Source organism: Alosa sapidissima, chromosome 15 (genome assembly GCF_018492685.1).
Source record: "Alosa sapidissima isolate fAloSap1 chromosome 15, fAloSap1.pri, whole genome shotgun sequence".
Classification (NCBI taxonomy): domain Eukaryota; kingdom Metazoa; phylum Chordata; class Actinopteri; order Clupeiformes; family Clupeidae; genus Alosa; species Alosa sapidissima.
Window position 1 is genome coordinate 19,050,090 of NC_055971.1, and position 27,884 is coordinate 19,077,973.

General features: G+C 39.7%; 3 protein-coding genes across 15 annotated transcripts in view; 1 reads left to right on the forward strand and 2 right to left on the reverse strand.

Annotated features, from left to right (window-relative positions):
* The window catches only part of LOC121684066 (class II histocompatibility antigen, B-L beta chain-like), an 11,299-nt gene extending 1,624 nt beyond the window's left edge, over positions 1-9,675 (reverse strand). The window contains exons 1-5 of one of the 3 annotated variants that reach the window (XM_042063996.1): positions 8,867-9,078; positions 1,570-1,821; positions 1,071-1,346; positions 662-946; positions 1-55 (exon numbers count right to left, since the gene is read on the reverse strand). The exon at positions 1-55 is cut by the window's left edge and continues 78 nt beyond it. In XM_042063996.1, the coding sequence (XP_041919930.1) occupies positions 1-55; positions 662-946; positions 1,071-1,346; positions 1,570-1,821; positions 8,867-8,927 (929 nt within the window). In that variant the 5' untranslated portion in view covers positions 8,928-9,078. Of the gene's footprint in view, positions 56-661; positions 947-1,070; positions 1,347-1,569; positions 1,822-8,866; positions 9,084-9,354 lie in introns of those variants that run through there. The other 2 variants (XM_042063995.1, XM_042063997.1) reach the window with 2 other exon arrangements.
* Positions 9,676-13,672: 3,997 nt separating this feature from the next.
* On the forward strand, positions 13,673-17,011 carry LOC121683964. 7 transcript variants are annotated; one of them, XR_006022972.1, is made up of 7 exons: positions 13,673-15,304; positions 15,405-15,513; positions 15,603-15,665; positions 15,807-15,839; positions 15,961-16,053; positions 16,145-16,201; positions 16,287-17,011. XR_006022972.1 is itself a non-coding variant. In XM_042063849.1 (6 exons), the coding sequence occupies exons 1-6, from the start codon at positions 15,474-15,476 to the stop codon at positions 16,364-16,366; spliced, it is 345 nt and encodes a 114-aa protein (XP_041919783.1). In that variant the 5' UTR covers positions 15,294-15,473; the 3' UTR covers positions 16,367-17,011. The 7 variants fall into 7 exon arrangements, 3 of the variants coding, with proteins under 3 accessions (XP_041919783.1, XP_041919784.1, XP_041919782.1); XR_006022971.1 differs by having other exon boundaries at positions 13,673-15,513; XR_006022973.1 differs by having other exon boundaries at positions 13,673-15,513; positions 16,166-16,201.
* A 3,455-nt stretch (positions 17,012-20,466) lies between these two features.
* Positions 20,467-25,574, reverse strand: LOC121683966 (major histocompatibility complex class I-related gene protein-like). 5 transcript variants are annotated; one of them, XM_042063852.1, is made up of 7 exons: positions 25,446-25,574; positions 25,022-25,276; positions 24,296-24,379; positions 24,104-24,174; positions 23,545-23,776; positions 22,750-22,879; positions 20,467-22,251 (listed from the first exon to the last, which is right to left on the reverse strand). In XM_042063852.1, exons 1-7 carry the CDS (start codon positions 25,501-25,503, stop codon positions 22,239-22,241), a joined length of 843 nt encoding a protein of 280 aa, XP_041919786.1. In that variant the 5' UTR covers positions 25,504-25,574; the 3' UTR covers positions 20,467-22,238. The 5 variants fall into 5 exon arrangements, with proteins under 5 accessions (XP_041919786.1, XP_041919787.1, XP_041919785.1 ...); XM_042063853.1 differs by having other exon boundaries at positions 23,545-23,826; positions 24,104-24,379; positions 25,022-25,160; XM_042063851.1 differs by having other exon boundaries at positions 23,545-23,826; positions 24,104-24,379.
* Between the last annotated feature and the right edge of the window lie 2,310 nt (positions 25,575-27,884).

The following is a 27,884-nucleotide window of genomic DNA, read 5'->3' on the forward strand; positions in this document are numbered from 1 at the left end:
ATAATTAAGCCAATGGAGCATCCCACTATCAGGGCTGTGAAGCTCTTCTTACGGTCTGTAAAGGATGAAAGAAATTATGCCATGAGATTCTACTCAATACACAGGTCTATATTGGATGTTCTAAAGGTTCCCAAAGATCCAGTAGGCTATCAAGCTCATGTGTACTTGTTTTAGGCCGTTTACTGTACAACTGACATATTACTATATTCACTTCAATTCAAGCCATTTCTAAAGCCAAGCAATGATACAAAACAACACCGTAGTGTACATCCAATGCTTGGCTGACCCAAAACACTAAGGACTGGTTAGTCGTAGTCCATTTTCCAATGGGAATCTCCATTGATGTTCTCTTTCCACCTTCATTAACCCTTAAAGGTGTAGGTTTTTGAACATTCTAAGTTCTGCAACAATTGAAGGTTCTAAAATTCTATGTTGAATTCAATGAACCCAGATATTCTTTAGAACGTTCATTTCTCAACATTCCCATCACACCGGTGTGACGGTACTCCTTTAAGGGTTAACACTCTCTTTTTATCTGGGAGTAGGCTTAATTCATGAACAGGAAACCGGCCTTATGATTTTTTCCCATCCCGACACTAATCACATATCCCACTGTGGTCACTATCGTATCAGAACACAGCTGTGTTGTAACTGGTCTTACCCCATACCACAGTGATGTTCCCAGTCACACTGCTGTGTACGACCTGACACCTGTAGATTTGGGACCATGGGGCTTCATCTGGAACTTTCAGAGTGCGCCTAACCTGGTACGTGCCATCTCCGTTGGGCAACACTTCCTCACTGATCACTCCATCTACCAATTTGTGCCCCCTCTCATCCAGCCACTCCACATGCACCTCCCGAGGATAAAATCCAGTCACGTGACATGTGACCTTGAGATTAGATGTACCAGGGGAAGACTTTTCAACCAGTTCAACATTAGGAACTGCAATGAAAGTCAATAAGAATGTTACTTACATGTGCATTGAAATTTGTGTTGTATGTATGTATACATGAGTGATTGAGGCATCACTGAATAAGATGCATTAGTAGAATTATAATATCTTTACCTTTCTCTTTACGCTCTACATGGCTGAAATTTAGCAGCTTCTTCAACCACCTGAAACACCTGTATTCATAGCTGTGGATCATTCCCAGAAGATCCTCAGACTTCTCCTCTCTTTTCCTTTTATAGAACCATGCTTCAGGTACTGCAGCTACCCATGTTCTTGATTTAACATCAAAACTTACAAAGTCTTTACCGTTGTAACCATGGCTAACAGCTGCTGACATGTACTCATCCTCTGGATTAAACTCACACTGAGAATAAGCTTGATAGAAGTGGGCTAGACACAAGACAAGAAAAGAAGAGTATCAGTCATGAGTTTCTCAATTTCAACATCGGTATTTCTCAATCTCAGTGTCAATTAAGTTTTTCTAAGTTATTTTATCTTTCTTTTTATCTTCTCTTTATAAATAGATATTCACTTTCTCCTTCATGTCAAAAACTTGCTCTGATAACACTGAGAATAAGTGCCCCCCCCACCCCAAACTGTTAGAGAATCTTACCATGTGTATTGCTGAAGTGTTTACTTGTAAGATTAACAGCCTTATCAAGGACAAGGCGGTTATGTTGAAAATCCCACTGGATCTCCTCCCACAACAAAACACCATCTGAACTCTTCAGCCATTTCGGCATTGGGGTTTCCTTAAGAGGACTATAATAGTAGACCACAATGTCGTCTAATATTAACATATTAATGCTCTTGGGAGATGAAGTTCCCAGACTGGCCAAGCCATGAGCATGAAGAGAATGGATACCTAAAAGAAAAAATAACAAATATCAAAATAACCGTAACACAAGTTATCCATTAATACAAAACTATTACCATAAAACTTCAAATAATCGCCGAGTCCCTAAGAGACGCCTGTCTCTTTTAAACGCCTGGCGTGGCTACAGGTTTGGGTTAAAGGCCGGTCTCCAGTAGAGGCCTGGGCCCAGTTCCCCGAAAGTATCTTAAGCCTAAGACCGTCGTAAAGTCCCTCTTACGAACGTCTTAAGATTTGCCGACTGTTTCCTGAAACCATCGTAGCTTAAGAGCGTCGTGAAAACACTCGTAGATCTACGAGTGCTCCAGAGTACTCGTTACCGGCTAAGAGTGTCTTAACAGTACTTCTCACTGAGGTCACCAACAGGACATACAGAGGAATTACAACTTAGAATACATAATCCAACGTTCCCATTCTTTATTGTGTTTACCTGTGATGAATTAGATTTTAGCGTGCACAACAGCATAGCCTACATTTAATGGTCATAATAATGTCATGAAAAGCGGACAAAAATGCAATCAAGTTATGAAACGAGACGTTGCCAGAATAGTTTGCCATTATCTTTGCTAAGTGAGGGCTATATTTTATTAGGCCTATAAGGGTACAAGCAGAGAAAGGAACATGTGGTTTAGTCTGTAGGTCACCTGACATCACCATCAAATCAGAGGATATTTCAGAACTATTAACGTGGACAGCTCCCCTTAAGACCGCCTTAAGAGCAGTGCACGCGCATTCACGCTACGAGCATGTTCGGGAAACAGTCGGAAAAACCAAACGAACGATCGTAAGATGAATCGTAGAAAACCCTCTTAAGAGCGTGTCTCCGCCCCCAGTTTCCCGATAACGACGGAGACACGCTCTTAAGAGGGTTTTCTACGATTCATCTTACGATCGTTCGTTTGGTTGTACCCTTATAGGCCTAATAAAATATAGCCCTCACTTAGCAAAGATAATGGCAAACTATTCTGGCAACGTTATGCTAGGCTTAAGATGCTTTCGGGGAAGTGGGCCCAGGTCTGTTTTTTAGTTTCGGGTTGTATTTAATCTTCTAAAACCCGTCAGATCGTCTGTTTAAAGATTCGCAATGACACGAAACCGTTACAGAAAGGAGGTTACAGCAGTGTGAATTAGATGTAGGGCGGTGGTAGTGTAGTGGTTAAGGAGCTGGGCTAGCGTGCAGTAGCCTGAAAGTTGTCGGTTCAATTCCCGGCGTCTACCGTTGTGCCCTTGAGCAAGGCACTTAACCCCAAGTTGCTCCGGGGACAATGTGATCCCTTGTAATATAGCTAAGTCACTTTGGTCAAGAAGTGTCTGCTAAATGTAATGTAATGTTGCACGTTGTTACAAGGCGTCGCAAAGCATTCACATGTCTGGTCACAGTTGCAAGGTTTTAAAATGTTGGATCAAGTTGCTGCTCACCTCGTTGCGAATCTTGGGTGTGATTTGTACGACGGAGTATTAGGGCCACACATGAAGAAAAAAAATATTTTTGCCATGACGAGATTAAACTCGACATGTTGACTTTAAAGTCGACATGTCGACAATAAACTCGACATTTCGAGAATAAAGTTGAAATGTAATGTCGACTTTAATCTCGACGTGTCGACTTTAAAGTCGACATACTGACATTAAACTCGCAATAGGCCATACTGTTTAAACATAGCCTACACAGTTTAAGCTAGCCTACACTAATACACAATGTGTTACATGAAAAATGGGCTTCAAATAGGTGTTATTTCAGATAGATTGCTAGATTGCAGATATTCAGATAGATTGCGTCTTGTCTGTTAACTAGCCATTGCAGTCATCGCAAGTGCTCGCGGTTATGGAAATACCATGCACTATGCTGTTTAGGCTAAATAGCTAGAAAAATATATGTATCCAATGATATAATGTTTCTATACAAAATGTTATTTCACTCTGTTTTACGTGGGTAAGGCCACTGCACATCCAAATAACTGCCCTTCATGACCCACAGGCCGTCACTCTCCATAGGATAACATGGCAAAACTCTTTACTTTTTCTAAAACTGCTTTTCCATGTCTCACCTGCAATACGTAGCCTATAGGAGGCTAGAAACACAGGTATAGCCTAAGCATATTGATCCCGGGAGAGAATATGTGTGCATGCACTTTATTTATGCACTAGGCTATGTGTGCATATGTGTGCATGTAGCCTAGGCTACTAGCCTACATGGGGTGGTCGGGAGGACAGCTTCATTCGTCCCTCCATAGACATTCAGCAATAGGCTGTTTTGCATCCATTACAAACAAGCAACGTGAAAGTCTACGATTGGGGAGAGCGCCTAGTATGCAGTTCCTTTAGATGAAAAACAACACTTTAATAATGGGCCTACAATAAATACTAAATAAACCGCTAATGACGTTTAGGCTACTTTTGACCATCACATTTATCGCCTGTAACTCCGTGATGGGACCTACTGTAACAGCAAAGTATAGCCTATTTGGCTGAGCAACGTAGGTTAATATGTTCTATGTTTTGTCCACATGATGTCTAATCATTGTTGCACTCGAACACTCTGAATCATTGTTGCACTAGTTGCATTGTTTCATTCGTCCTCCCTTTCAATCGTCTCGATCGGTCGTTCTCTCTCCAAACTAACTTTATTCTCAAAATGTTTAGTTTAATGTCGACACGTCGAGATTAAAGTCGACATGATATTTCAACTTTATTCTCGAAATGTTGAGTTTAATGTCGACATGGCGACATTAAAGTCGATACGTCGAGATTAAAGTCGATCTTACATTTCAATTTTTTTCTTGAAAAGTCGAGTTTAATGTCGACATGGCGACTTTAAAATCGACATGTCGAGTTTAATCTCGTCATGGCAAAAAAAAAAAAAATCCTTCATCTGTGGCCCTAATACTCCGTCGTAGATTTGGGCTTAAGTATGGCGCAGACTGCGCACGTTATTAGATGGCATTAAAAGACTGCGGTGGGGAGAAGCTAGAGTTCCAAATTGTATAACTTTTTTCCCAATATGAACTATGCCTATATGTCCGACTTCGTCATCGTTCAATTCATCCCTTGTGTTTAAAATTTCCGGATAGGCCGATGGTAAGCTTGTTTTTATGCTGGCAACAAAACCAGAAAGGTTCGCGAACGTTAGCCTATTCTTTATTCTAAAAGCCATGGCGATAAAGAGAAAGAAGTCAGAAAAGGAATTTAACTTAGACTATATCAGAGCCCGTCTACGGACATTCTCTGGCTATATAACCTACTGAAATAGGTTAATGATGTAAAGTCAAGTGCGCTTCTATGGGACTGGTGTGTGCGCGCACAGTTTTTATTGATGAGTCGGAGTGGCAAGTGCTGCGCATAGTTGCAGTGGAATGTGGCTGCCCAGGGCATTATAAAACTTCTCACTCTTAGACCTACTCATACACGGCGGTGAAATGGCGTATTTAGCTGTCTAAATTCGAATCATATGCTGGGGAAGAAATCGCTGGACATCCATGATTATTTTGTTATTCAGCACCCCTGGTCAAAAATATGTTCCCGCGTGCCTGGAAGTAGGCTATGATTTCAATGAGACTGTTGTCAAATTTGGCAAATACAAAACGGGAGAAACAATATGGTTCATGCTCTCTCATGCTGTTTCATTCGTGCTGAAAAGGAGGGAGAATGAAACATTAAGCAGGTTCCACTTTTGCATAAATAATTCCTGAACGGTTTTGGTCAGGGCTGATAATGCAACTGTATTTAATAATAATAATAATAATAATAATAATAATAAGCTTTATTTGTATAGCACCTTTCATACACAGAATGCAGCTCAAGGTGCTTTACATTTGAAGCATATAACACAATAATAGTCAGTCAGTCATTATCAATCACTTTTCTTCCTTGCTAGAGGCCGTTTATGATCCACTCAGCAACATATCAAAAATATAGAAAATGACATGTCATAAGACTGGCAGCCTTAACCCTCTTACCCCCCACAAGCACGCCAAATGGCAACTGTGGCAAGGAAAAACTTGAGCAGAACCTGACTTAATAGGGGGAGCCCACCTGCTTCTGGCTGCGCCCAATAGCAGCAGATGTAGAATAATCTGAAAAAGTAGTCTACAGGATAAGATGAGTTAACTAAAAGATTTCCTGTACAGGTATGTTTTCAGATCTTTTTTGAAAATATTTACTGAACTCGCCTGCTTGATGTACAGAGGCAGGGTGTTCCATAGTTTGGGGGCATAATGGATAAAAGCAGCTTCTCCACTTTGTTTGTGGAGCTCTTTGGGTACGATTAAAAGATTAGAATTGGATGATCTAAGTTTCCTTTGTGGTTGATATTAAAAGCTCAGAGATATATGAAGGTGCTATGCCATTCAGAGCTTTGTAAGTAATTAACATAACCTTAAAATCAATTCTATAGGAAATAGGGAGCCAGTGCAGTTCAGCCAACACAGGGGTGATGTGTTCTCTCTTCTTAGTCTTAGTTAAAAGTCTAGCCGCAGAGTTCTGTATGAGTGCCAATTTCTTTAGATGTTTTTTGGGAAGACCAGTGAAAAGTGCATTGCAGTAGTCTAACCTGCTAGTGATAAAGGCGTGAATTAGTTTTTCTGCATCTTATTTGACAAAGGACCGATATAGGCTATTTGCTAGTGACAAAATATGAGCTTTCAGTGTGATACGATCTCTTTGTAGATTATGGTTTAGTTAAAACGTGTTCCATCTGTTCTGGCTATCCCCGCTATTTGGATTTTACTGTATCTCACTCAATGAACAACATCTCAACACTAAATGAATGATGATCCGTAATTGTCAACAGATAGCCTAGTCATATAGGTAGACATTTAGTGTGTTTGAAATAATTAATTTGATATTATTTTCCATCTTTGCAGAGGAAAAGTTTTGTGTAAAGGGAATTAAAGGCCTGTCTCATATACGCCTGTCTCTAATACTAGCCGGTGCAGTTTGGCGATTTGGGAAAATAAAAGCCCGGGTTATTATTTGGAGTTTTACAGTATGTGTATGCATTACAGTTTTTCCAAAATCTATTTTGGAATTTCAGCCAGATACAACAAATGCTATTTCTTGATTGGATGTCAGGTGGCTATTTATTTTTTTGATTGGCTGGTGAGTGGTGAGCTAAATCTGAACCCTGCGAGAAATCCTCTCCATCTGTGCCTCGTCCATTAATTATGTGGGTACAGGCAATGTTTGAGAAGTAGCGGAACGCAAAAAAAAGTGTAGGAAATAGGAATGCTAAGGACAAAAAATGTAGAACACACGAACACACACACACACACGCACATACATAAACAGACACTTACACACACACGCATACACACACAGTACAAATGCACACACATGTACGGACACAAGCATATGCACACACACACTCACACACACACAGGTACGCAGGCACGCACGCACACACACACACACATAAACACACCCACATGCACAAACATAGCACACACGCACGCATGCACACACACACACAGACATTTAAAAACACATACATAAAAACACACACACATGCAAGCAACCAGGGAAATGCGCACGCTCGCAGGCAGGCAGGCAGGCAGGCAGGCAGACACACACACACACACACACACACACACACACACACACATAAACACAAAAGCAAACACACACATGCACACACTCATTTACATACACAAATGTTGCAAGAGTAGGGGATGGAGACAATGTGTAGGACTGAGCGGCGGTCATATTTTGTACCACTTTGCGGTACATCTAGTTCTTGGTAAATCCTTAATACAGCTTTTGCCCATTGCTTGAAAACTACATGCTTAGACCAAAGTAACAAAACGCGAAGCTTTTGTTACTATTTAAACACAGTGTAGCTATACCTTAAACAAAAGCGCTGCTTTGTACTTTAGTTGCAATTCTGCAACACACTTGCACCTTTCTGCAACACACTTGCTCCTGCACACTATCATACATAAGACACTTCGTTCATAAATGAAATCTCATGGGTACCATTGGTACAACACTATTCAAAATACAAAACACATTGGGTGATTGAAAACACTTCCACCACGCCTGTTTTTCCTGTATACAGAGGTGTATTTTTGGTTTTACAGTAGGCTAGTTTGTTTTATTTCTGCGTTACTGCAGAGATATAAAGCCTATCATTTTAAAGCTAAGCATGTGGACTGTCAGTATATGTAGGCCTATCCAACAAACAAGGAGCCAATTGTTGCTCTATGCTAGGCCTATTGTAAAGTCTGCAGAGCTGTAAAGTTCAGTGATTTTTTTACAGTGAGATCAAAGTCTGTTTCTGTATGGCTTGGTGGCTTCACAAAGTTAGGTTAATTTACACAACACTAGAAACAGCTTCTGAAAACCTTGGGGAAACCATGTAGGCTAGGCAATTCGTATTATGCGAGCCAAGAGAAATGTTGAAAATGTGTCTCAAGACAAAGAGACAGGTAGGGCCTAAGCAAACCGGACTGTTCCGTTTTTGTGCCAGTCTTGCCAGCCACATCTGGGCAGCGCTGGCAACACACATTGACGTAGCCTGTGCTGGTTTGAAAATGCATTTCATAAGTTGATAAGTTACTATTGCGTGGACGGAATGCCTTCTGTAACACAACACAATAATTATGTGGACGAAATTGAAATAGGATGCACAGAATGATGCGTGTAGATGCATTCCGTATTTACGTAGACAGAATTACTTTTGACCAAACATTACGACAGTGAATACTGCATTCAGCATTATGTCCACGAAAGGAAAAGGCCACCAGTCAATTTCGTCCACTAAATGATGTGCTCTCTTCAGTGTTTCGTGGACACAATGCAAACCAATTTGTGCATTCAGTGGACAAAAGGCGTTACGATGTAACATGGTTTCGTAATGAATATATGTATTTCGTCACACGAAAGTCATTCTGTCCACGAAATAAGGCATGTTACATTTGGCGCCCCATACAGTTATAGCCTACAGTTATTCCATGTTGTGCAAACTATACTACATTTTCATCAAGTTAGCTTAATCGTAAAGTTAATAGGACTACACATAGGTCTATAATATATCACCTACCTGCTAGACAAGATTGGTTAAATAAGAGTATCATCACCGCAATCGCACAGTAAACAAGCATTTTCTCCACAGGGCAGGCGGCTACAGGCTTCGCATCGAAAGTGAAAGTCCACGGCTACGGTGAGGGAAAGTGAAAACCAGCGCCCCAAGTTCCTATCGAAGAGCAGCTCCAATGTTAAGTCCCATAGACATATTTAAAAAAATATATTGTGAAGCCAAATCAGCTATGTTATCCACCAAAAATATTTTTCAGTGTCTATTAAGGTTTTGCACCGTTTGTTTACAACTAGAGTGGTAGGCAAGGCACTGCAGAGAGTGGTATCGGAACTCCCCCTATTACCGTCGGTCCCGTATTTCCACCGTCTTGCGTGTATGTGTCGTTTAATATCCATTTCTATACAAACCAAGACAGCGGACTCCTAAAGAAACGCAACCACCCACACCATAGGTGTATCTAAATTAGCTATGTAACAAAAATGACATTTTACCGTGACTCTAAGAGCTGTAAACAGTGTTGTAAGGCTGTATACACAACCGCTTAGAGCTCCAGTGGAATTGTAATTTCATGACGAGAATTCTCGGTCTAACCGTTCATGTGCCGTTGAAACCAAAGATTCTAGAGCGCTACGCGCAAGATGGATTACTGGCTGGAAAATACGTTGGATATGTTGAAGTACGTTCTATGACTCTATGGGCGCCATTTTAATAAGCTCAGGTGTCGTCACAGACGCTGGCTACCGTGGGAATCCTATGGCGCTGATCCTAAAATGTTATCAATATTTGTTCTTTAAAGCTGTATGTTGAAATGACGAGAAACCCAATAGACCACACCATGTCTAGACCAGTTAAATATATTGTATAAAGACAATGTCGAATTATTTCCGAGGGTAAATTAGGCTAGGGCACTGATCTGTCCATGCATCATCCACCAAAACTAAGTTCAATATGCCTATCAAAGATCCTTGATTTAGCTCCGCTTTAACCCTCTCTGTGCCTATGTTTGGGATATAGCGTCGTTAATGTAATTCCGTTACTTTGTTGGGAAACGAAGTAGTCTAAACATTTAAATTTAATTAATTCGTTACAGTTACTGAATAACTGTAACGTCCATTCCTGCATTAGGCCTAGGCCTATTCATATAGCCTATTTTTGTCTCCATGATTGCTTATTTAAAATATGGATTAGCCTTGACAGGCTACATTATTTCATAGAGATGTGTGTAGGCTACAGCACGCATTCTCTCCCTGCGCCTCTCTCCCTCAAACGGGTTCAGCCTGCATCTCCCCTAAGCAAATCAAAACGGTGGCTTGTGCAATAACTGTTCATGCAGACTTCAACTGGCGCGGTAGCCTACACAACTTTGCAAAGTCAACTTGAATGTATCAATTTTGAACAAAGTTAGTATTACCCTATTTAACACAACGTTGTCTGTGGCGTTGTTAATAGCAAACGCAAATTTATTCAAACGGCTAAGGAATTAGCTTAATTTGTGGAGATCGAAGAGAAAGCATCTGTTTAGGCCTACGCGTAGCCACGGACGGCACGGTCTACTTGTCAGTCTTGCCCGTCCGATTAGAGGGCTTTCCTTCGTTTACGCTCACCATCTTAAAAAGACGCGCATGCAAGTCAACACTGCGCTGAAACCTCAAGAATCAGTCAAATCGCGAAAAGCCACAGCTCCGTTTAATTGTCAGATGTGATGAAATGCGTTCATAATCCACTTCTTAGGCTATGTCATAAACGTTGAATGCCTATGGAAAGGTTTTGTGGTAGGATTGTCCAATGGTCAGTGTTGCTTCAGTTTGTTTTGATTTATGCGACGAACCGATGCTGGGTTCATAAGTTTTGCGCAAGTTTAAAACATTTAGCTGCCCGTCATTTTCGTTCTATAATTTCCATTTCTCATTTCATGAATGTAACATGCCTATGATAAGGCTTTGCAGTTGTACAAGATGGTCAATCTATTGTCTCAATTGTGATTCATGTGATGCGCACACCAATGCTGGGTTCATGCACTTGATCAGCCTAGAACAGGAACATTTTGGAGAGGGAATGAGAGAACGAACGCACGCAAGAAACACTTTTTAATTAAACGTAGGCCTAACTTACAAAGACATCGTAAAACACTGAAAGTTAATATTTACACCAGGGTCTCACGTCGCTCTCAAGATCAGTCGCGTGCTGCCCTCTTTTGAGCTTGCGAGAGGCTTAAGATGCACAATTGCGCAGCCTATAATAAAAAGTAAATAATGCTTAATTAAATAAAGGCATGTGCTTACGCAGCCTATAAGTAAAGAAAAGACCCCTGCCATAATTTGAGGATTTACAGTAGGCCTATATGAGTAGGCCTAAATAATAGGACTAGCTATTTTATAACTCAAGCAAATTGTTTTATTACATAGCCTAATTGCACAAATTAAGTCCAACAGGTAGATTCATCTGGACGTGTTTAAGCTGCAGCCTGTAAATAGGCTAATGATTTTTGAAAACGAACTTCTGTGGTCATATGCATTTTACATAGGCAAGCAGGACAATTTGGGAGTTTTTTTACTGCATGGAAACGATACAATAGACTAGTGTCAAGCACGGTTGTGTTTAGCCTAGGCCTACCATTTGCATTTAGCCTATTTAAGTTATGAACATCAGACGCTTGAGTGAAATCTCGACCTTATTAGTGATTGATATAGCCTATCTCATGCGCTGTGTTTAAGCAGGCCGTGAACAAAGTAACTTATAGCCTACAGGTAGAAAAAAGAAAAATGGTGATAATATAACTAACGTTAGCTAAGTTAGTTTGCCTGCTAGCTAGCTTATCAGTAGGCTATACAGTCTCTCAATGGGAATTTATGTGATCTATTTACCAGTGCAATAGCTACTTCTGTCTAAATAATAGGCCTATTTACTAGGGTTGGGCAAATGAAGCCCCATGAGGCTTTGGAAGGTTCTTCCTGATTGTATCGTAAGTGTTTCGAAGTGTCAAAGCATCGAATACAAAACAGTGACATCTGGTGGTTAGCAGACATAACGGCGGCTCTCATTAGCGATTAAACAATCACAGACAAAGCCACATGCCGACCAAATGGCCCTTCTCTGACACTGGTAAAACAAAGCAAACAACGTGTTCTGTTCCCTTGTGAGTAAAAACTATTAGGCCTACAGTCATTGGAATAAACATTATAGTTTTGATATGCTTCTAATAATTTGAATTGAAAATGTAATGTGCTTGGTTTTAAATAATGCTATGTTTCCGTGACAATCTTAAAATGGCCTTGGGAGGGTGGTAGCATGTTCGTATACTGCACGCGCGACCGCAGTTCAAATCCCGCCATGTTCATAATTGCCATGAGTTAGCATTATTTGATATTGCATGCTTCTCTATTGTGGTTGTGTTTAAGACTTCATTTGATGTTTTGCAAAAACGAATGGCAAAATAACGTAGGCTAATTGCTGTAGATGACCACAGTAGTGTCAGGTAACAGAAAACATACTGTATACACAAATCCGGCGAGCGTTTTGTGTAGGCTGCCATCTTGTGGCGACGCCATTACTGAGCTGTAAACAAACCTCCGTGATAACGCACCTTCAATGACAGCTACAGCCAGGCAGTATGGCTTGTTGGGTTGATGATGTTAGACAGTGGCCTCCGGTCACAGATGAAGGTACAAGCGATCTTACAGATTATTTATGAAAATAGCTTAGAGTAGAGAATGAGGATATAAAGACATAATTGGGACTAGGTTGATATTATATCTACTTAACTACTGTATCGATAGCTCTAACGTCAGCAATAACTATGCTAGCTAGGCTAGCCAACGAGGAAACTATAACAAATATCTGTCCATTTGGCAACAATAAATACATAAATGGATATCAAATAAACGAATTCATGTTTTTCATTTGTGACCATTGTTTATCTAATTTTCACATTTCAAAAGGAAAGGGTAAGGTACAACTAACTGCTATCTGTGCAAACCGTATGGTAACGTTATCTACCAGACAGGGGCAGTCGACCCAGGGTATTTTGTGTCTCACGTTTTTCTTTTGTTCCAACTGGTAATTTTATTGCTGCTATTGGAACAATTGAAAACGGAACATGTTTTCCCACTCGACATTATAAAAGAAGTAGTGAGACAGTCGTAAATCGCCGGCTGTTATCCCAGTGGACGTAACAAATCCAATAGGAGGCACGGGCGTAATGCTACCCAGCGACAGCTCAGTAATGGCGCCGGCTTACTTCTGGTAGTTTCGCCGGATTCGTGTATAAAGGGCATTGTGTACAATGGGGATTGTGAAGTGCTTGTGTAGGGCTACAATTTTAGAAGGGTGCTTGTGCAACAAAACATATGTGTTGGGGACTTTAAAGGTTTATCGAACCCGTAACGCTTTAGGGGTTTGATACAAGCACCGGTGCCCCTGTGTCAAATGTCCCATTTAAACTTTTCAGTGACGTCCGAAGCTTCGTACGTCATCAGTCACGTGACCTTACAACTTTGATACGCGCTCCGATACATTGTGCCGAAGCAGATTGCTTCGTGGAAGTGATACGAGCTTTCGGTGCCTCGGTGTCAGACTTCCCATCCCTACTATTTACCTATCTGTAACAAGACTTTCATTTTAAACGACCGCTTCACGTCTCATCACCTGGACTTTTTGTTTATAACGGAGTCTTGGCACAGCGGAAATGACGTCATTCCACTTGGTGAACTCTGCCCTCCTCACTGCAGCTTCATGAATTCCCCTAGGGCTACTGGTCGTGGAGGTGGTCTGGTCACTGTTTATAATAACAACTTTAAATGTAGAATTGTACAAATTGATATGTTCTCCACTTTTGAGGTACAGCTTGTAAAGATAAATGCCTCCCTCCTCTGTGCATTAGTTTACCGACCACCAAAAATTAAGCTTAATTGTAATTTCATTCAAGAATTTGCTGATCTACTATCTTTTATGGCCTCTCGCTCTGACAATTTCATGATTTTAGGGGATTTTAACATTCACATCTGTTGCCCATCAAAACCTTTGGTTAAGGACTTTTTATGCCTTGTGGACTCTTTCAATCTTGTGCAATCTGTTATGGCCCCGACGCATCAGAAAGGCCACACATTAGACCTAGTATTGTCTTATGGTTTCAATGTTTCCAACTTAGAAATTATGGATGTTGGGGTCTCTGATCATTTTTTGATTTTATTTGAATCTATTTTGTTTGGTCCCCCTGTATCTCCCCCTAAGTCCTATTCCTTTGCCCGTTCTATTAATTCCACCACAGCCACAACATTCTCTAATACTTTCATCCTCTCTCACTCACCTACTATCTCTGTTGCTATTTCCACCTGCTCTGACATTGAAAAATTAGTCACTCTCTTTAATGCATCATGTCTTGAGACCTTAGACTGTGTTGCCCCACTAAAACAAAAGCGTGTCAAAACTATCACCACTCCATGGTTAAATGCCACGACCCGTTCTGTCAGAAAATCTTGCAGGAAAGCAGAGCGCAAATGGAAAAAAGAGAAGCTTCAGGTCTTCTATGACCTTTTCAGAGATTCTCTAAAGACCTACCAAAACTCTGTTAAGGCAGCAAAGGTTGAGTATTATGCTCAGCTTATCAACAATAATGCTCATAGGCCAAAAGTTTTATTTAATACCATTAACTCTATTATAAATCCTGCCTCTGCGTCATCTACTCTTGCCCCTTCAACAGAAATCTGTGAGAAGTTCCTCAACTTCTTCATCGATAAAATTGACAAAATAAAATCTCAAATCTCACCTCCAGATTCGGATCCCTCAGTGATAGAACTTTCACCTAGCTGCCTCCAACAGTTTCAGGCTATATCTTCCTCCCAGCTTTCTGAGGTTGTCTCCCATATGAAATCTACATCCTGCCACTTAGATGTTTTACCTGCACGCCTTTTTAAAGAAGTTTTTACCATCATCTGCCCTCTTGTATTGGCCATAATTAATCACTCACTAACCAATGGAGTGGTCCCCTCAGGTTTTAAACGTGCAATTGTGCAACCTTTACTTAAGAAACCTAACCTTGTGACCTGAAGAATTATAGGCCTATTTCTAAATTACCTTTTCTGTCAAAGATACTAGAAAAGGTTGTCCTCTCTCAGGTTTCTTCTTATCTGAGTGAGTTCAATATATGTGATAAATTCCAATCAGGTTTTAGATCTCTGCACAGCACTGAATCGGCCTTGCTTAAAGTCCAAAACGACATTCTCTTAGCAGTTGATTCTGGATCTTGCGCCCTCTTGGTGCTTCTTGATCTGAGTGCAGCATTTGACACCATTGACCATAACATCCTATTAAAACGCTTGGAGGATGAAGTAGCATTTCTATGGATGCTGTGTCTCCCCATTAGAAATTCTCTGGGCTACAATACAAAAACCAAGTCAAAAGCTGGGCCAAATATCCAGTCAAGAAAATCTGGTTGTGTACAAGGTGACTGATTGCTGCAATACTATCAATAATAGTTTTCTCTGTATGGAAATACTGCTTTGTTCTACTACTGGCTCACAAAAACTTTGTTCTCTTAACGTAGATTCATACACCAAAGCTATGGAAAAATGTCAGCGGCTGATGGACACTTCTTGCATTGAGGCGGAAGAAGATGCGAGCGTCCACAAAAGGCAGTGCAGGGTCACGTGATGGTAAGACCTCTTAAATACATTCTACATTATTTACACAATTCAAATATTCTTTTTGCAATCAGTGCAGATTGTATGGTCTTTTATTTCAGATGAATCCGTTCCGCAAGCAAGAAAGCATTCCAGGATGGTGCGTGTGCCTGGAAGCCCTGTCTGTAAGTTAACATTTATACATGTATTTAAGAAACCAGTTGAGTCATATTTCCTACCATGGAACTTCTGACATTCATGTTTATTAACCTGGTGCATATCATGTGGCTGTTCTGATGTATTTGTCTCTTCCTGCCTTTTTTTAGGTCAGCAGATGTCACTGCCTCCACCACCTGCATGTGAGTTTTTCTTTTTAGCGATTGTTTAATGTAACAGCATAGGTTTATCTTTTGCAAATGTCATGTGCAAGAAACCTACCATAAATGAACTGACCAATATTCATATGTACTTTCTTTTTAGATGAGTCAACACCACACAGGCAACCAGCTCATTGCCCAGAGCTGGATGGGTCTATTATAACGCCTGCCACTTCATCTTGGGACCCAGTTGAAGGTACAGTGTCTTTGAATTTTCCATTTCCAAGTAAATACAATTTCATGACAAGGAACTTGAGAGTAACTAACTTTTTTTTTGTTGTAAACAGCACAAGTGACTCATCACACAGAGGGAGGTGGCTTGGCCATGGAGACGGAAATAAGAGGTAAGAAGACTCACTTAATTTGTTCACATATGCAAGTATATAATGCATTTAACAACTAAAACTAACACTATCCATTTTTCCATAGCAATAAGGACAACCATTACCGCATGGCACAGCGAATGGATGCATTTGAGGAGAAGATGGATGAGCTGCTCATGCTCTTAAGGAGCTCCCAGTCACCTCCCTTTGCTCCAGTCGATGACGTATTGCTGTCGTCCTGCTCAACAGTCACTGAGCTGCAGGAGAGGAGGAACAAAATGCCCTCCCTCCAGGACTTGTACTCTGGGACCTAAGCGGGCAGAGACCATCACCAAAGACTCCACATATCCTGCACACACACTCTTTAACTTCCTCCCCTCTGGCAGGCGCTACAGATCCCTGCACACAAAAACAACCAGACACAAGAACAACTCTTTTCCCACTGCCGTCACTCTCCTGAACTGCAGATAAGTGGGGTCATCCCCACTTTGACCATTCACCTGCACATTACATACTTTATCATTCCAATATGTGTCTTGCACACTACATTTGCACTATTACTTTGCACTCTACATCACACTCCATGTGTACTTATATTGGTATTATGTCTTATTTCTATAGTTGTTTTGTATATTATTGTGTTGGTATCTGCCACAATGTATATTGTTGTCTCTATTGTACAGTATGTCTGTCTATTTGTTGAATGTATAGAGCACCTAACAAAGTCAAATTCCTTGTGTTCGTATATTTGGGTAACATGGAGTCTGATGGTTATATATATTTTTAGACCTTTTGTATTTTGATTATTTTATATTAAAGTTATAAATCCCATCAATTTTGCCTGTTCATTAATTCCTGCAAATATATAATAATGCATTCCTGCTCATGCAGTTTAAAGTAATAATAAAATTGGTATGCAAATTGCAATGTTAGGGGAAGGTTCCCTAAAGGTTACAACGTTCCCGGAACATTCAGCAAACTTTCCATGGGAACCAAAACTTACTCAAAAACTAACGTTTGGGAACCAAAAACTAACGTTCCCGAAACCAAAAACTATGGGGAACCATAAATTGTTAGCTGGGAAAAAGGCGACGAATGACCGTTTAGCCTACCTATCCTCGTGGTTGTGGAGGATGATCGTTAGCAGCTGTGAAGTCACTCAAGTTATCATTAGTGTCATTTGATTATATAGGCTAATCACAAAATAAATGAAAACAGAATAGGCTTATGTGCTATATATAGCCTACAGCTCAGTTAGGCTAACTCCCATATGTCAAAATAAACTGATTTTTGAGCTGAACTTAACACAGCAACCTCAAACACCACCGTTGAACCTAGGCTACTGCTTCAGTCATGTAAGAAATAAGCAGTTTATGAATTATCTTTACCCGTTTAATCAAGTCCACATGACTAAAATAGCATATTTAAAGGCTAGCTAGCATAACAGCCTAATATAGCCGATGCTGCAATGAATTAGTAAAAAAGTTTCATACAATTAATAAACTTTATCACTCACATTCTGAGTTTTTCTGGGTGGTTATATATCCATGCAGATCGTCTTCGAATGAGTCATTGCTGTTATATGTTATAATATGTTACAGGATTCATGACTTTAACGACATTAATGTTACATGATGCTGACTGACGCTGGCTATGTAGGCTACCGTTTTGACGTCTGCTGAGTCTACTGCCTACCAAAACCTGTCCTGTTCAGTTCAAGTTAAATGATCAAATATTGTTTGATTTTGTGTCAACTTTCAGAGGGAAGACATGTTCCTCTCTGGCCAAATTTCACAGCTTCTAAGAAAGTCTATCGTCTTCGTGTAAACCGAGTTTTGAACAGAGAAAAAAAGTTAGGCTACCATAGGCTACATGCAGGTTCTCCCATAACGTTATCGATACAGATCAATGCACCAAATCAGGGCGATTTTAGCGAAATAACGTTCCTGTGACAGGATATCAAATATTGAACAATGGGATAACGTTTCATCATCACCTTTATTGATGCCTGAAATGTTGACATTGCTGAAATACAGAGATGTAGCCTAATGAGAGGCAGCTGCAGACAACGATGTTCAATGGGTTCAACTTGTCCCTTGATGTAAACAAAGCTATAGAACCTAGAATACCTCACATGAAAAACGTTAATACAGTAATAATCTTCTAACTGTGAAAATGTCAGACCCTATTTTGCCTTATTTAAGAAAATCGAAATGGCTCCTTTTGTTTCATAAACGAACTACAAAAGAAGTCACGTGACTTTACCCTTCGCCGTTACTCACGTTAGCATGGTTTGTTTATTAGCCTGGTTAGCATTGACACTTAACACTTACAGCCAGCTCTTCGTGTGAGTAGAAGCACAACACCAGTTATCCAGACAAAAGGTTTTCACCACACGGTTTACATCACGTTCCGTTATTACAAAAATATGTTAAGCCAGTTAAGCAAATTGCCGTATTGATCAGTTAGAGATTAAGCGCCCAAACATGTGACGTCACATGCAGCTGTAGTTCCTTATCACCGTGTTGACAAAAACTCAAAACAATTCAACTGATCCTAAAAATAAGGTATGACCACTTGAAGCAATAGAGGTGACCCCAGTGCCTAACATATGGAAGGCATTAAATTAAGATCCCAATGTGCACCGAGATATATTTTTTCTAAAAGAAAAATCCCATCCACTCCGCTAAACTCTAGGAACGCAACCACTAGATGGCGATGAGATTACTTTCCCTCCCACACACTTTTAGGTAAATGATAACAACGTAAGTAATAACGTCACTATGGTTTTAAAATTACGATTAGCCTACTATGCTCCTAACCATGGTTATAGGCTACTGTACATTGCACCTAGTAGCTGAGCGTGGTAAAGTTGGTTTTATATTGGACGTTGGATATTTGACACATTCGAAAAATCTATTTAGCACCGACTATGAGGGTCGAGTTTGTGTCAAACCAACTTTAATGTGTTTGAACAAGGCCTGCCTATATTACACAAAGCTTCTTTTGTCCAAAAACCCATGTTTTGATTTTATGAATTTTTTATGCTGATAAAAGATTTCAATCTATTATGCGGCTTCACCTTTTGACTTATCCATACTAAAACACATCTCCTGAACTCGGCTTACTGCCCTTTCTAGTACACAAAGCTCCTTTTTCCCTAAAACATACTCTTTGATTTTATACAATTTTTAATGTTAAATGTTTCAAATCTATTATGCGGCTTGCCCTTTTGACCTACCCATGTCAAAAATACTGCTCTATATAGTACACAAAGCTTCTTTTTCCCAAAAACCCATTCTTTGATTTGTATAAATATTTTTAATGTAAAAAAAAAATGCTTTAAATCTATTATGCGGCTTGACCTTTTCACCTACCCATGTCAAAACACATCTGTTGCACTCAGCTAACTGCCCTTCATAGTGCACAAAGCTTCTTTTTTCTAAAAACTCACTCTTTGATTTTATATTAATATTTTACTATTCAAAAATGCTATAAATGTATTATGCGGCTTGACCTTTTGACCTACCCAAGTCAAAACGCATCTATTGCACTCAGGTACCTGCCCTACATAGTACACAAAGCTTATTTTTTTTAAAACTCATTCTTTGATTTTATATAAATTTTTTAATATTCAAAAATGCTATAAATCTATTATGTGACTTCCACTTTCGACTTAGCCATGTTAAAACACATCTCTTGCACTCAGCTAACTGTCCTTCATAGTACAAAGCTTCTTTTTTCCAAAAACTCCCTCTTTGATTTTATATAATTTTTTTACTGTAAAAAAAAACCTACCTGTAGGGGGAGGGCGTGACTATTTGTGAATGAAAGACATAGATAGGCTGTATATGAATGAAAGAGAGAGCAATGCAAATTCGCTGTAAACACGTTTGAGGCTAGAGTAAGAAAATCCCGGACAACTTTGAAATTCCGCCCGGACACATTTTTAGGTTTCAAAAAGAGGACGTGTCCGGGCCAAAGAGGACGTCTGGTCACCCTAACGTATAGCCTGTGCTGGTTTGAAAATGTATCGATTGATAGACAGTTTTCTTTCATTTACTGAGGAATTTAGTATAGGCATATTATTAACTTATGATTATGAAAGGCCGTGCATTTAAGTGTGTATTAGTGGGTTTTCCATATAGGATTATAGCCTATTGTCTATTTCAATTTCTTGCTGTGTTCACATTCACAAGCCATTTTACCATAGCCATTTGAAAAGCCACATTTGCCTATATAGTCTACCTATAGGCTCTTACAAAAATAACTGCAGAACAAAAAAATAATTGCAAATTTATTATATTTATTAATTATTTGCACTGCAAATAATTCCTCCAAAACTGCAGAAATTGATACTCGGGAAACTGCAGTTTTGACACTTCAAATAGCCTAGTGCAGTTATTACAGTTATTCCATGTTGTGCAAACTATACTGCATTTTTTATCAAATTTAATTGAGACATAGTAAGATTAATCTGACAATGTAAAGCATTATACAGATTGTACATGAAAAAGAGTTCAAGCTTTTAAATGGTGTATAATATTACTATGCTACATAGCAATATGGTGCATACAATTGATTTAGAATGTTGGGGGGAGGTGGGGGGCACCCGAAGTGTTAATGGTAACTGTGGTTATAGGCCTACTAGGTTTAACCATAGTGAAACAATGATAAACGCATATTCATAAACCATGGTTACCCAAACAAACGTTGTAATTTCATGAACCATTGTTAATTAGTCTAGGCCTACCAAAACCATGGTTAGCTTTTAGCCCGGATGCAAAGCCAGCCTGACAGAGCCTATTCATCAAAACTCCTTTCTTTTGTATGTATTTTGTATAGGCCTAGGCCTACTATATATGTGAAGCACTTTGGTAATGTAAAAACAAAGCAACTTGACTTGAAATATGCTCTGGAAAACTGAAGAAAGACATCAGAGGGAAATGTCTTTAGCATTTAAATACATGTAAAGCATCATAACCTCCCCATCAGAACAAGTCAGCTAGAGAAGATACTTTTCAAGCAATAACAATGTAGCGAAACAATAAAACAATAAATAAAACAACGTAACAACAATACAAACAACATAAACATCTAACATCAAAATATACACCATTGTAGGGAGAATTTAAATACATGACCATTAACAAATTAAGTTAATTATTACAAATACAGTACATTAGATAGTACAACCAAATATAGGTGGAGCTGAGTGATGATGGCAGATATTTGTTGGCAAGATCAGGTGAACTGGAATGACTGTTTAAAAAAGAACACCTTAATTTAGTGACTGTTGGTGCTGCCGAGCAAGTTCTTTTAAAATGTTTCTGTTCAATAGGTGGCAATGGAGCAATGTGCATGCCAAAAAGTTTCCGGTGTGCACTAGATATTTTGTCATGTACACCACTAACCCAAAGGCCCTGAAAGGACATGGGCATTTTTTTGGTAAGTTGTTGGTCCGCATTAGATTTCTTGTGTGCACCAGAGACTTTCTCTCATATCATGTAAACAGGAGTCTCAGTAAAATAAATATAATACATTACAAGAAATGTAACAGCCTTAGTCTGGACTAATTTTACTAAAATATTTACATAAGATCTGTTCAATTTCTGAGCCCCTTTTCCCCAAATAAATAATGATAGTACCAAAAAAGTAACAAGACAAATAGATAAATAAAATAAATATAAAATAAATATATAAATAAGACAAATGTATGAATACACAAGCTTAGCTATCTGAGCACATACTGAATGGCTAAGAAAGCAAATTATATGACCTGGTAAAAACATCAAAAGTACCCTGCAAGAAGCATATCTGAGTAGAACTAAACTGAAGCTGTTGATAAGGGTATAACGGCAAAATATGAACCCATCAATCAAAAACAATAGCCTATAACAAGTTTGCAACAGTACACAAACAGAAGATGGTTATTATAACAGATTCATGTGCTTGCTGGTGAAGCTATGCCTCATTGTCCCATAGTCTGTTTATCGTTGCTTAATGAGTGGAGAGGTTGGTGGATTGCATGGCTCCGTGCTACGTTGAGGTGGCAAGTTCAAGTTGTTCTCCTGAAATCGTTTACAAGAGAGGTATATTTAGGCATCTGGTCAACTGTAGCTGGCCAATATGTGCCTAACGGCTGTACCTTCTACATCAACTACTACATCACCTTCTACATTACTAGTAACTTGTAACTTGATCGGTCATGGTAATTCAAACTCTTCACCATGTTCCACTGTATTTCTCTGGAAGCTTCTCTTCCAAAACACTATCTAAACAGACCAATGCTACTGTGTTTGATAAATAATAAAGATGTGAATTAACAGAACATTTAAGACATTCACACTACCATTAATATGTCGTGAAACAAAGGCATCACCTCCTAAGGTGCATGGTAATTCAAAGTTGTAGAGCTAAATGTGCCTACTCTATTAGAACCCCATATTGTTGAAACTTTCATTAGTGTTTTAGAAAGGAGAAACAGCCAGAATGCACAATAAATATGTGACTCCACTGAGCATTTAGAAATCGAGCTATGTAACTCTGAGCTACATGTATGTCCTTACCAACATAACTCTGCAGGGTTTTGATGACATTTTCCTCTTTTCAAGCATACTATCACAAAAAGCACAGTCACGGCAATGGATCCAATGGTGCTTCCCACTATCACAGGCAGGAACAAGCTCTTCTTGGGATCTGAAAATGATGAAAGAAATAGTATTGTATGCTGATGCTTAATACACGGATCTAGTGTGTTGCACATAGCTTCCTGTATGTCATCTGAATCTCATTTGAGCTTTATTACTGACTTTACCTAGCCTGGCGAGCCAGACCCACATTAAAATGTAGGGTCTGGGCACTCACTGCTCGCAGTGCTCAGTCTGAGGGGCGGGATAATCAGTTGTCTTTCAAATTCCCTCTGCACGCAATAGGACGCAATAGGATATTTGTTTTCAAGTAGCAGGGAATTCAAGCCAACCCGTTGCAACTCTGCCATCAATCATTATGTTAAGCCCACCAAACGACTCTATACACGATTTCAATGCCTGATTAAGTTTCGATTTCTGGAGCTCACAAGCCAACGGAGAGTTGCTAGACTAGCCCTGGCAGCAAATGTAATTTGCTGCCGCTAGGGGCGCGTCTAGATTTCTAGGCTAGACTTTACCATATTTGCACTTCACAACCTAAACAATCTTCAAAGCTAATTATCAATAAGTAATAACACACTATGATGTGATGTGTGTGTCATCTTCGGGTTAATTAGCTGTTGAATGCAAACATTTTATAACACAATTAGTAAGTAGGCCTGCATACAGGCAGAGTGATGTTGGTGGCTGACCCCAAATTTACTTTATACTTACCCCATACCACTGTGATGTTCCCAATCACACTGCTGTGTATGACCTGACACCTGTAGACTTGGGACCACTGGGTTCCGCCTGGTACTTTCAGGGTTTGCTTAACCTGGTATGTGCCATCACAATTGGGCAGCACCTCCCCACGGCTCACTCCATCCGATAAGTGGCCATCTTGATTAAGCCATTCCACCTGCACCGCCCGAGGGTAAAAACCAGTCACGTGACATGTGACCAGCTTGTCAGAGGAACCAGGGAAAGACTTTTTAATCAGCACCACATCTGGAACTACACAGAAAATCAAAACGAATGTTACCTGTGCATCATTGTGTGTATGTGTGTGTGTGTATGTATTTATGTAGATTTATGTCACTACAACCGCATTACTGTACCTCTATACTGTACATCTCTTTTCATTTTGCATTGTTTACAATGTTCTTCATGGGGTTGTTAACGGCTGTGTATGTGTTTGTGTGTGTGTCTATGTGTTTAAGGCATCACAAACATAGATTTATGATTCATGAAATATATGTTAGTCCTGCTCCTTGAATTAAGATATATTTACCTTTCTCTTTCCTTTCTTCCTTGCTGAAGTGCAGCAATTTTTCCAGCCAGTCAATACACCCGTGTTTGTAGCTGTAAATCAGTCGATGCAGATCCTCAGTATTTTCCTCTCTTTTAGTTTTATAGAAGACTGCTTCTGGCACTGCAGCTACCCATGTCCTGGATGTAACATCAAAACTTACAAAGTCTTTACCGTCATAAGCATGGCCCAAGGATGCTGAAACGTACTTATCCTCTGTATCCCACTCACACCGACCATGGGCCTGGTAAAAGTGGTCTAGATACAAAGACAGAAGAAAGGAAAAGGTAAATACGAATCTCCATTCTGTCCTGTTACCTGTTACCTTTTAAGGGCAGCCGTGGCCTACTGGTTAGCACTTCGGACTTGTAACCAGAGGGTTGCCGGCTCAAACCCCGACCAGTAGGCACGGCTGAAGTGCCCCTGAGCAAGGCACCTAACCCCTCACTGCTCCCCGAGCGCCGCTGTTGTTGCAGGCAGCTCACTGCGCCGGGATTAGTGTGTGCTTCACCTCACTGTGTTTCACTAATTCACGGATTGGGATAAATGCAGAGACCAAATTTCCCTCACGGGATCAAAAGAGTATATATACTTATACTATACTGTCCTTGTAGTGAAGTGGGTTTTCAGCACAGTTTGCATGTCCACTAGGTGGCGATGGAGGTTTGGTGGAGACAACCATATTATAGCATCAGAGAACTCATTCAGAAGATGTAAGGAGATGTAGTCTCTCATGTGAGAATTCTATGAAGAATAACAATAGCCCAAACCTTTCGATGTGGTGTACTATAGGCTACTTCTTCCACTAGGCCTACTAAAAGGCCACATGAAAACCCTTGCCAATTCAATACAACATTCTGAATTGCATTTTTATACTGACATAAAGCTTGACAAGCTTACCATGTGAGTGATTGAAGCGTTTGCTAGTCAGTTTTATGGCAGTGTCCATGATGAAACGATTATATTTCAAATTCCTCCTGATCTCTTTCCAGAGTAAAACACCCTCGGAATGGTTCAGCCACTGCGGTATTGAGAATTCCTTCGAAGCAGTCATGTAATAGTAGACCATAATGTCATCTACCATTAAAAATTGTATGTTCTGAGGAAATGAAGTCCCCTGAGTCGCAACGCAACGTCGATGAAGAGAGTGGACATCTTTAAATTATACAACAAGAAATACATATTCGTTATTTTAAGATTAATGCGCTCACAACTTGCGACAAGGCCGTCTTCTAGTAGGCCCACGGCGTAGATCAATAGCCTATAAAGGCTACTAAAATAAATGAGTAGCCTACAAAAGACCGGATTAGGGATGAGAACATACCTGCGAGACATTGTTCGATTACCAATAACAACACCATGCCTAAGAGGAAATTTGGCATAGTATAGAATTTCCAAAGCCTATTCACAGTTTGAGGGCTTAAAGCACCATCATACGAAAATGAAAGTAAAATACACTTCCTGCCATGGTTGCGCAACGTGCGCAACACTGTAGGCTTATGTTTTTTACGCAACACTGCATTAAAAAAAAAATACGTACATTAACCATTTAATGTTGTGCGTTCAGATGGGACACGGGGTTTAAAAAATGACAAATTAAAAGATGATTGCATGATGCCAAAAATAGACCTTTTGTAAGCTTTTATGTACGCAGTACTGCATCTTGAATATTTAGTAAGATCTCCCACCCCACCAGCCAATAGTAGCTAACTGAAGGCCACCAAAGCTCTCTGCATTGTGTTAGGCGACTACTTTAGGCTATATGAAGGGAAATCTCTGGTGGAATATTTAAGAATGTCTGTAAAAGATTCTCTAATATCCTGCATACGCTGTAGTTCAAAGGTTACAGTGCATGCAAATAGACTGTTCTGTTTCACATTCACTCCTCAGCACTCTCAAACATTTCCCAACTCTGAACTCACACTATACTGACTTTGCACTCATTCACTCCTCAGCACTCATGACCCCCCCCACACACACACACACAAACCTACAAGACTTTTAGCACTTTTACATCCCTCTCCCTATGCTACAGACCTTTTATTTATTTTCTTATTTCATCACACGTCAAAACACACACACACACACACACACACATATCTGACTTTCTCCAACTTTTGCACATCTCCATAGAACTTTTTATTTATTATTTTTGATTTCTCCTCCATCTACCCATTTCCTTGATTGCCTAGCCTTTTTTGTTTGTTTGTGTGGACTGATGGTGCACTGTCAACTGTAGTCAACTGTAAAACTAATAAACTTTATTTTACGGTTTGTGAAGGGTGCAGTCCCGTCCTTTATTTGGCTAACGCAGGTAGGCCTACTAATCACCTTTACTTTCTTTGGTTGTAGGATAGTCCGTGATTCACATTAGTTTTGGCCATCACCGCAATTAGGCTACTAAACGCAAGGCTTACCCAAGTTCTAGGCTATTCTGTCGCCACATTTATAATATTGCTATAAAACCTTCGTTAGTAACAGTCAACACTTTTACCTGCATCAAATCGTGCATTCGCATTCAGTGTGCTACCATCGGCTTAACGTGAGTTCTAAGCGTCTTTGTATGCTTATATCTGATTTCACTCGACTGTGGATGCATGCATATATGTTGTAAGACATGTAAAATAAATGAATGACACTGGCACTACGCACAAATTAATGTAGCCTAAACTTACACCGCACTTTCCTAATAACTTAAGTTCTCTCGCGTCACTGACAGTATAGCTATGCATAAAAAAAACACCGGGAAAAACAGTGTTCAGTCCACCAAGTCATAAGCTATCGGCGCTGCGCAGCATCAGTTGTGATATTTATCTTAACGGAGTGTAATCGTAGGTAATGTCATGTATGAAAACTAGTATTGTTAGGCAATACTATAAGTGCAAGTCCAGGGCAGCTGAGGTGTGGCGATGACATCATCGATACGCAAGCAGGATGTGCGGTTTCGCTGTCTAAACGAACTCAAACGGGCTACGGTTTCAGATTTCTCCACTCTGGGACCAGGTTTCAGAAAAGTGCGGTTTCGGGCAGTGCGTTTACAGGATTCGTTTGGACGCTCGGACAAGACGAAGCAAAACCTCAAAAACTTCCTTGTATCCTTGTATCCTTGTAACTGTTTCAAAATAAATGCCCTTACTACAATAATTCACTATTAAATAGTTTAACTATTTACTCAACTATTTAACTGCTCAGTCATTTCTATCATTCTATCATAACTATGACTCCCGCCAAGTGTTTCCTCTGCCCACAACTGTTTCCAAATAAAAGTTTTGTTAATGTTTTGCATTTTCATGCACTTCCTCGAATTTCCTCGAAATTACATTTTCTAGTTTATCATCTGTTGTGTTTCAAAGTGTCTTTTGATAGCTGGACTCAACCACAGGGATGGTTGAGGGGTGGTTTACTGTTCCTTAAAGCATGGTCAGTCATTGATCTGAGGCCAAGTCTTTTTTGTTTTTGGAAGATGGTCAATAAATAGCTCAAGTTGTGTTGTTTGAGTTTAGATATGTGTTATGGAAACAGATTGTTACCCACCCACCTCTGCAACATGTTCTCTATGTGTTAGTCATTAGTCATGGGCTGAGGCCAGATGAAAATACACAATAATAAATAATAATAATAATAATAAAGCTTTATTTGTATAGCACCTTTCATACACAGAATGCAGCTCAAAGTGCTTTACATTTGAAGCATGTAACACAATAATAGTCAGTCAGTCATTATCAATCACTTTTCTTTGCTGTTTATGTTATACTCAGCAACA

Coding starts and splice junctions, on each gene's coding strand:
- LOC121683964 (XM_042063848.1), top strand. CDS start 15,474: ATGCGAGCGTCCACAAAAGGCAGTGCAGGGTCACGTGATG. Junction 15,666..15,806: donor TGTGCCTGGAAGCCCTGTCT/GTAAGTTAACAT, acceptor GCCTTTTTTTAG/GTCAGCAGATGTCACTGCCT. Junction 16,202..16,286: donor CATGGAGACGGAAATAAGAG/GTAAGAAGACTC, acceptor ATTTTTCCATAG/CAATAAGGACAACCATTACC.
- LOC121683966 (XM_042063851.1), bottom strand. CDS start 25,503: ATGCCAAATTTCCTCTTAGGCATGGTGTTGTTATTGGTAATCGAACAA. Junction 24,380..25,021: donor ACGCTTCAATCACTCACATG/GTAAGCTTGTCA, acceptor CTTTGTATCTAG/ACCACTTTTACCAGGCCCAT. Junction 23,827..24,103: donor GGAAGAAAGGAAAGAGAAAG/GTAAATATATCT, acceptor TTTTCTGTGTAG/TTCCAGATGTGGTGCTGATT.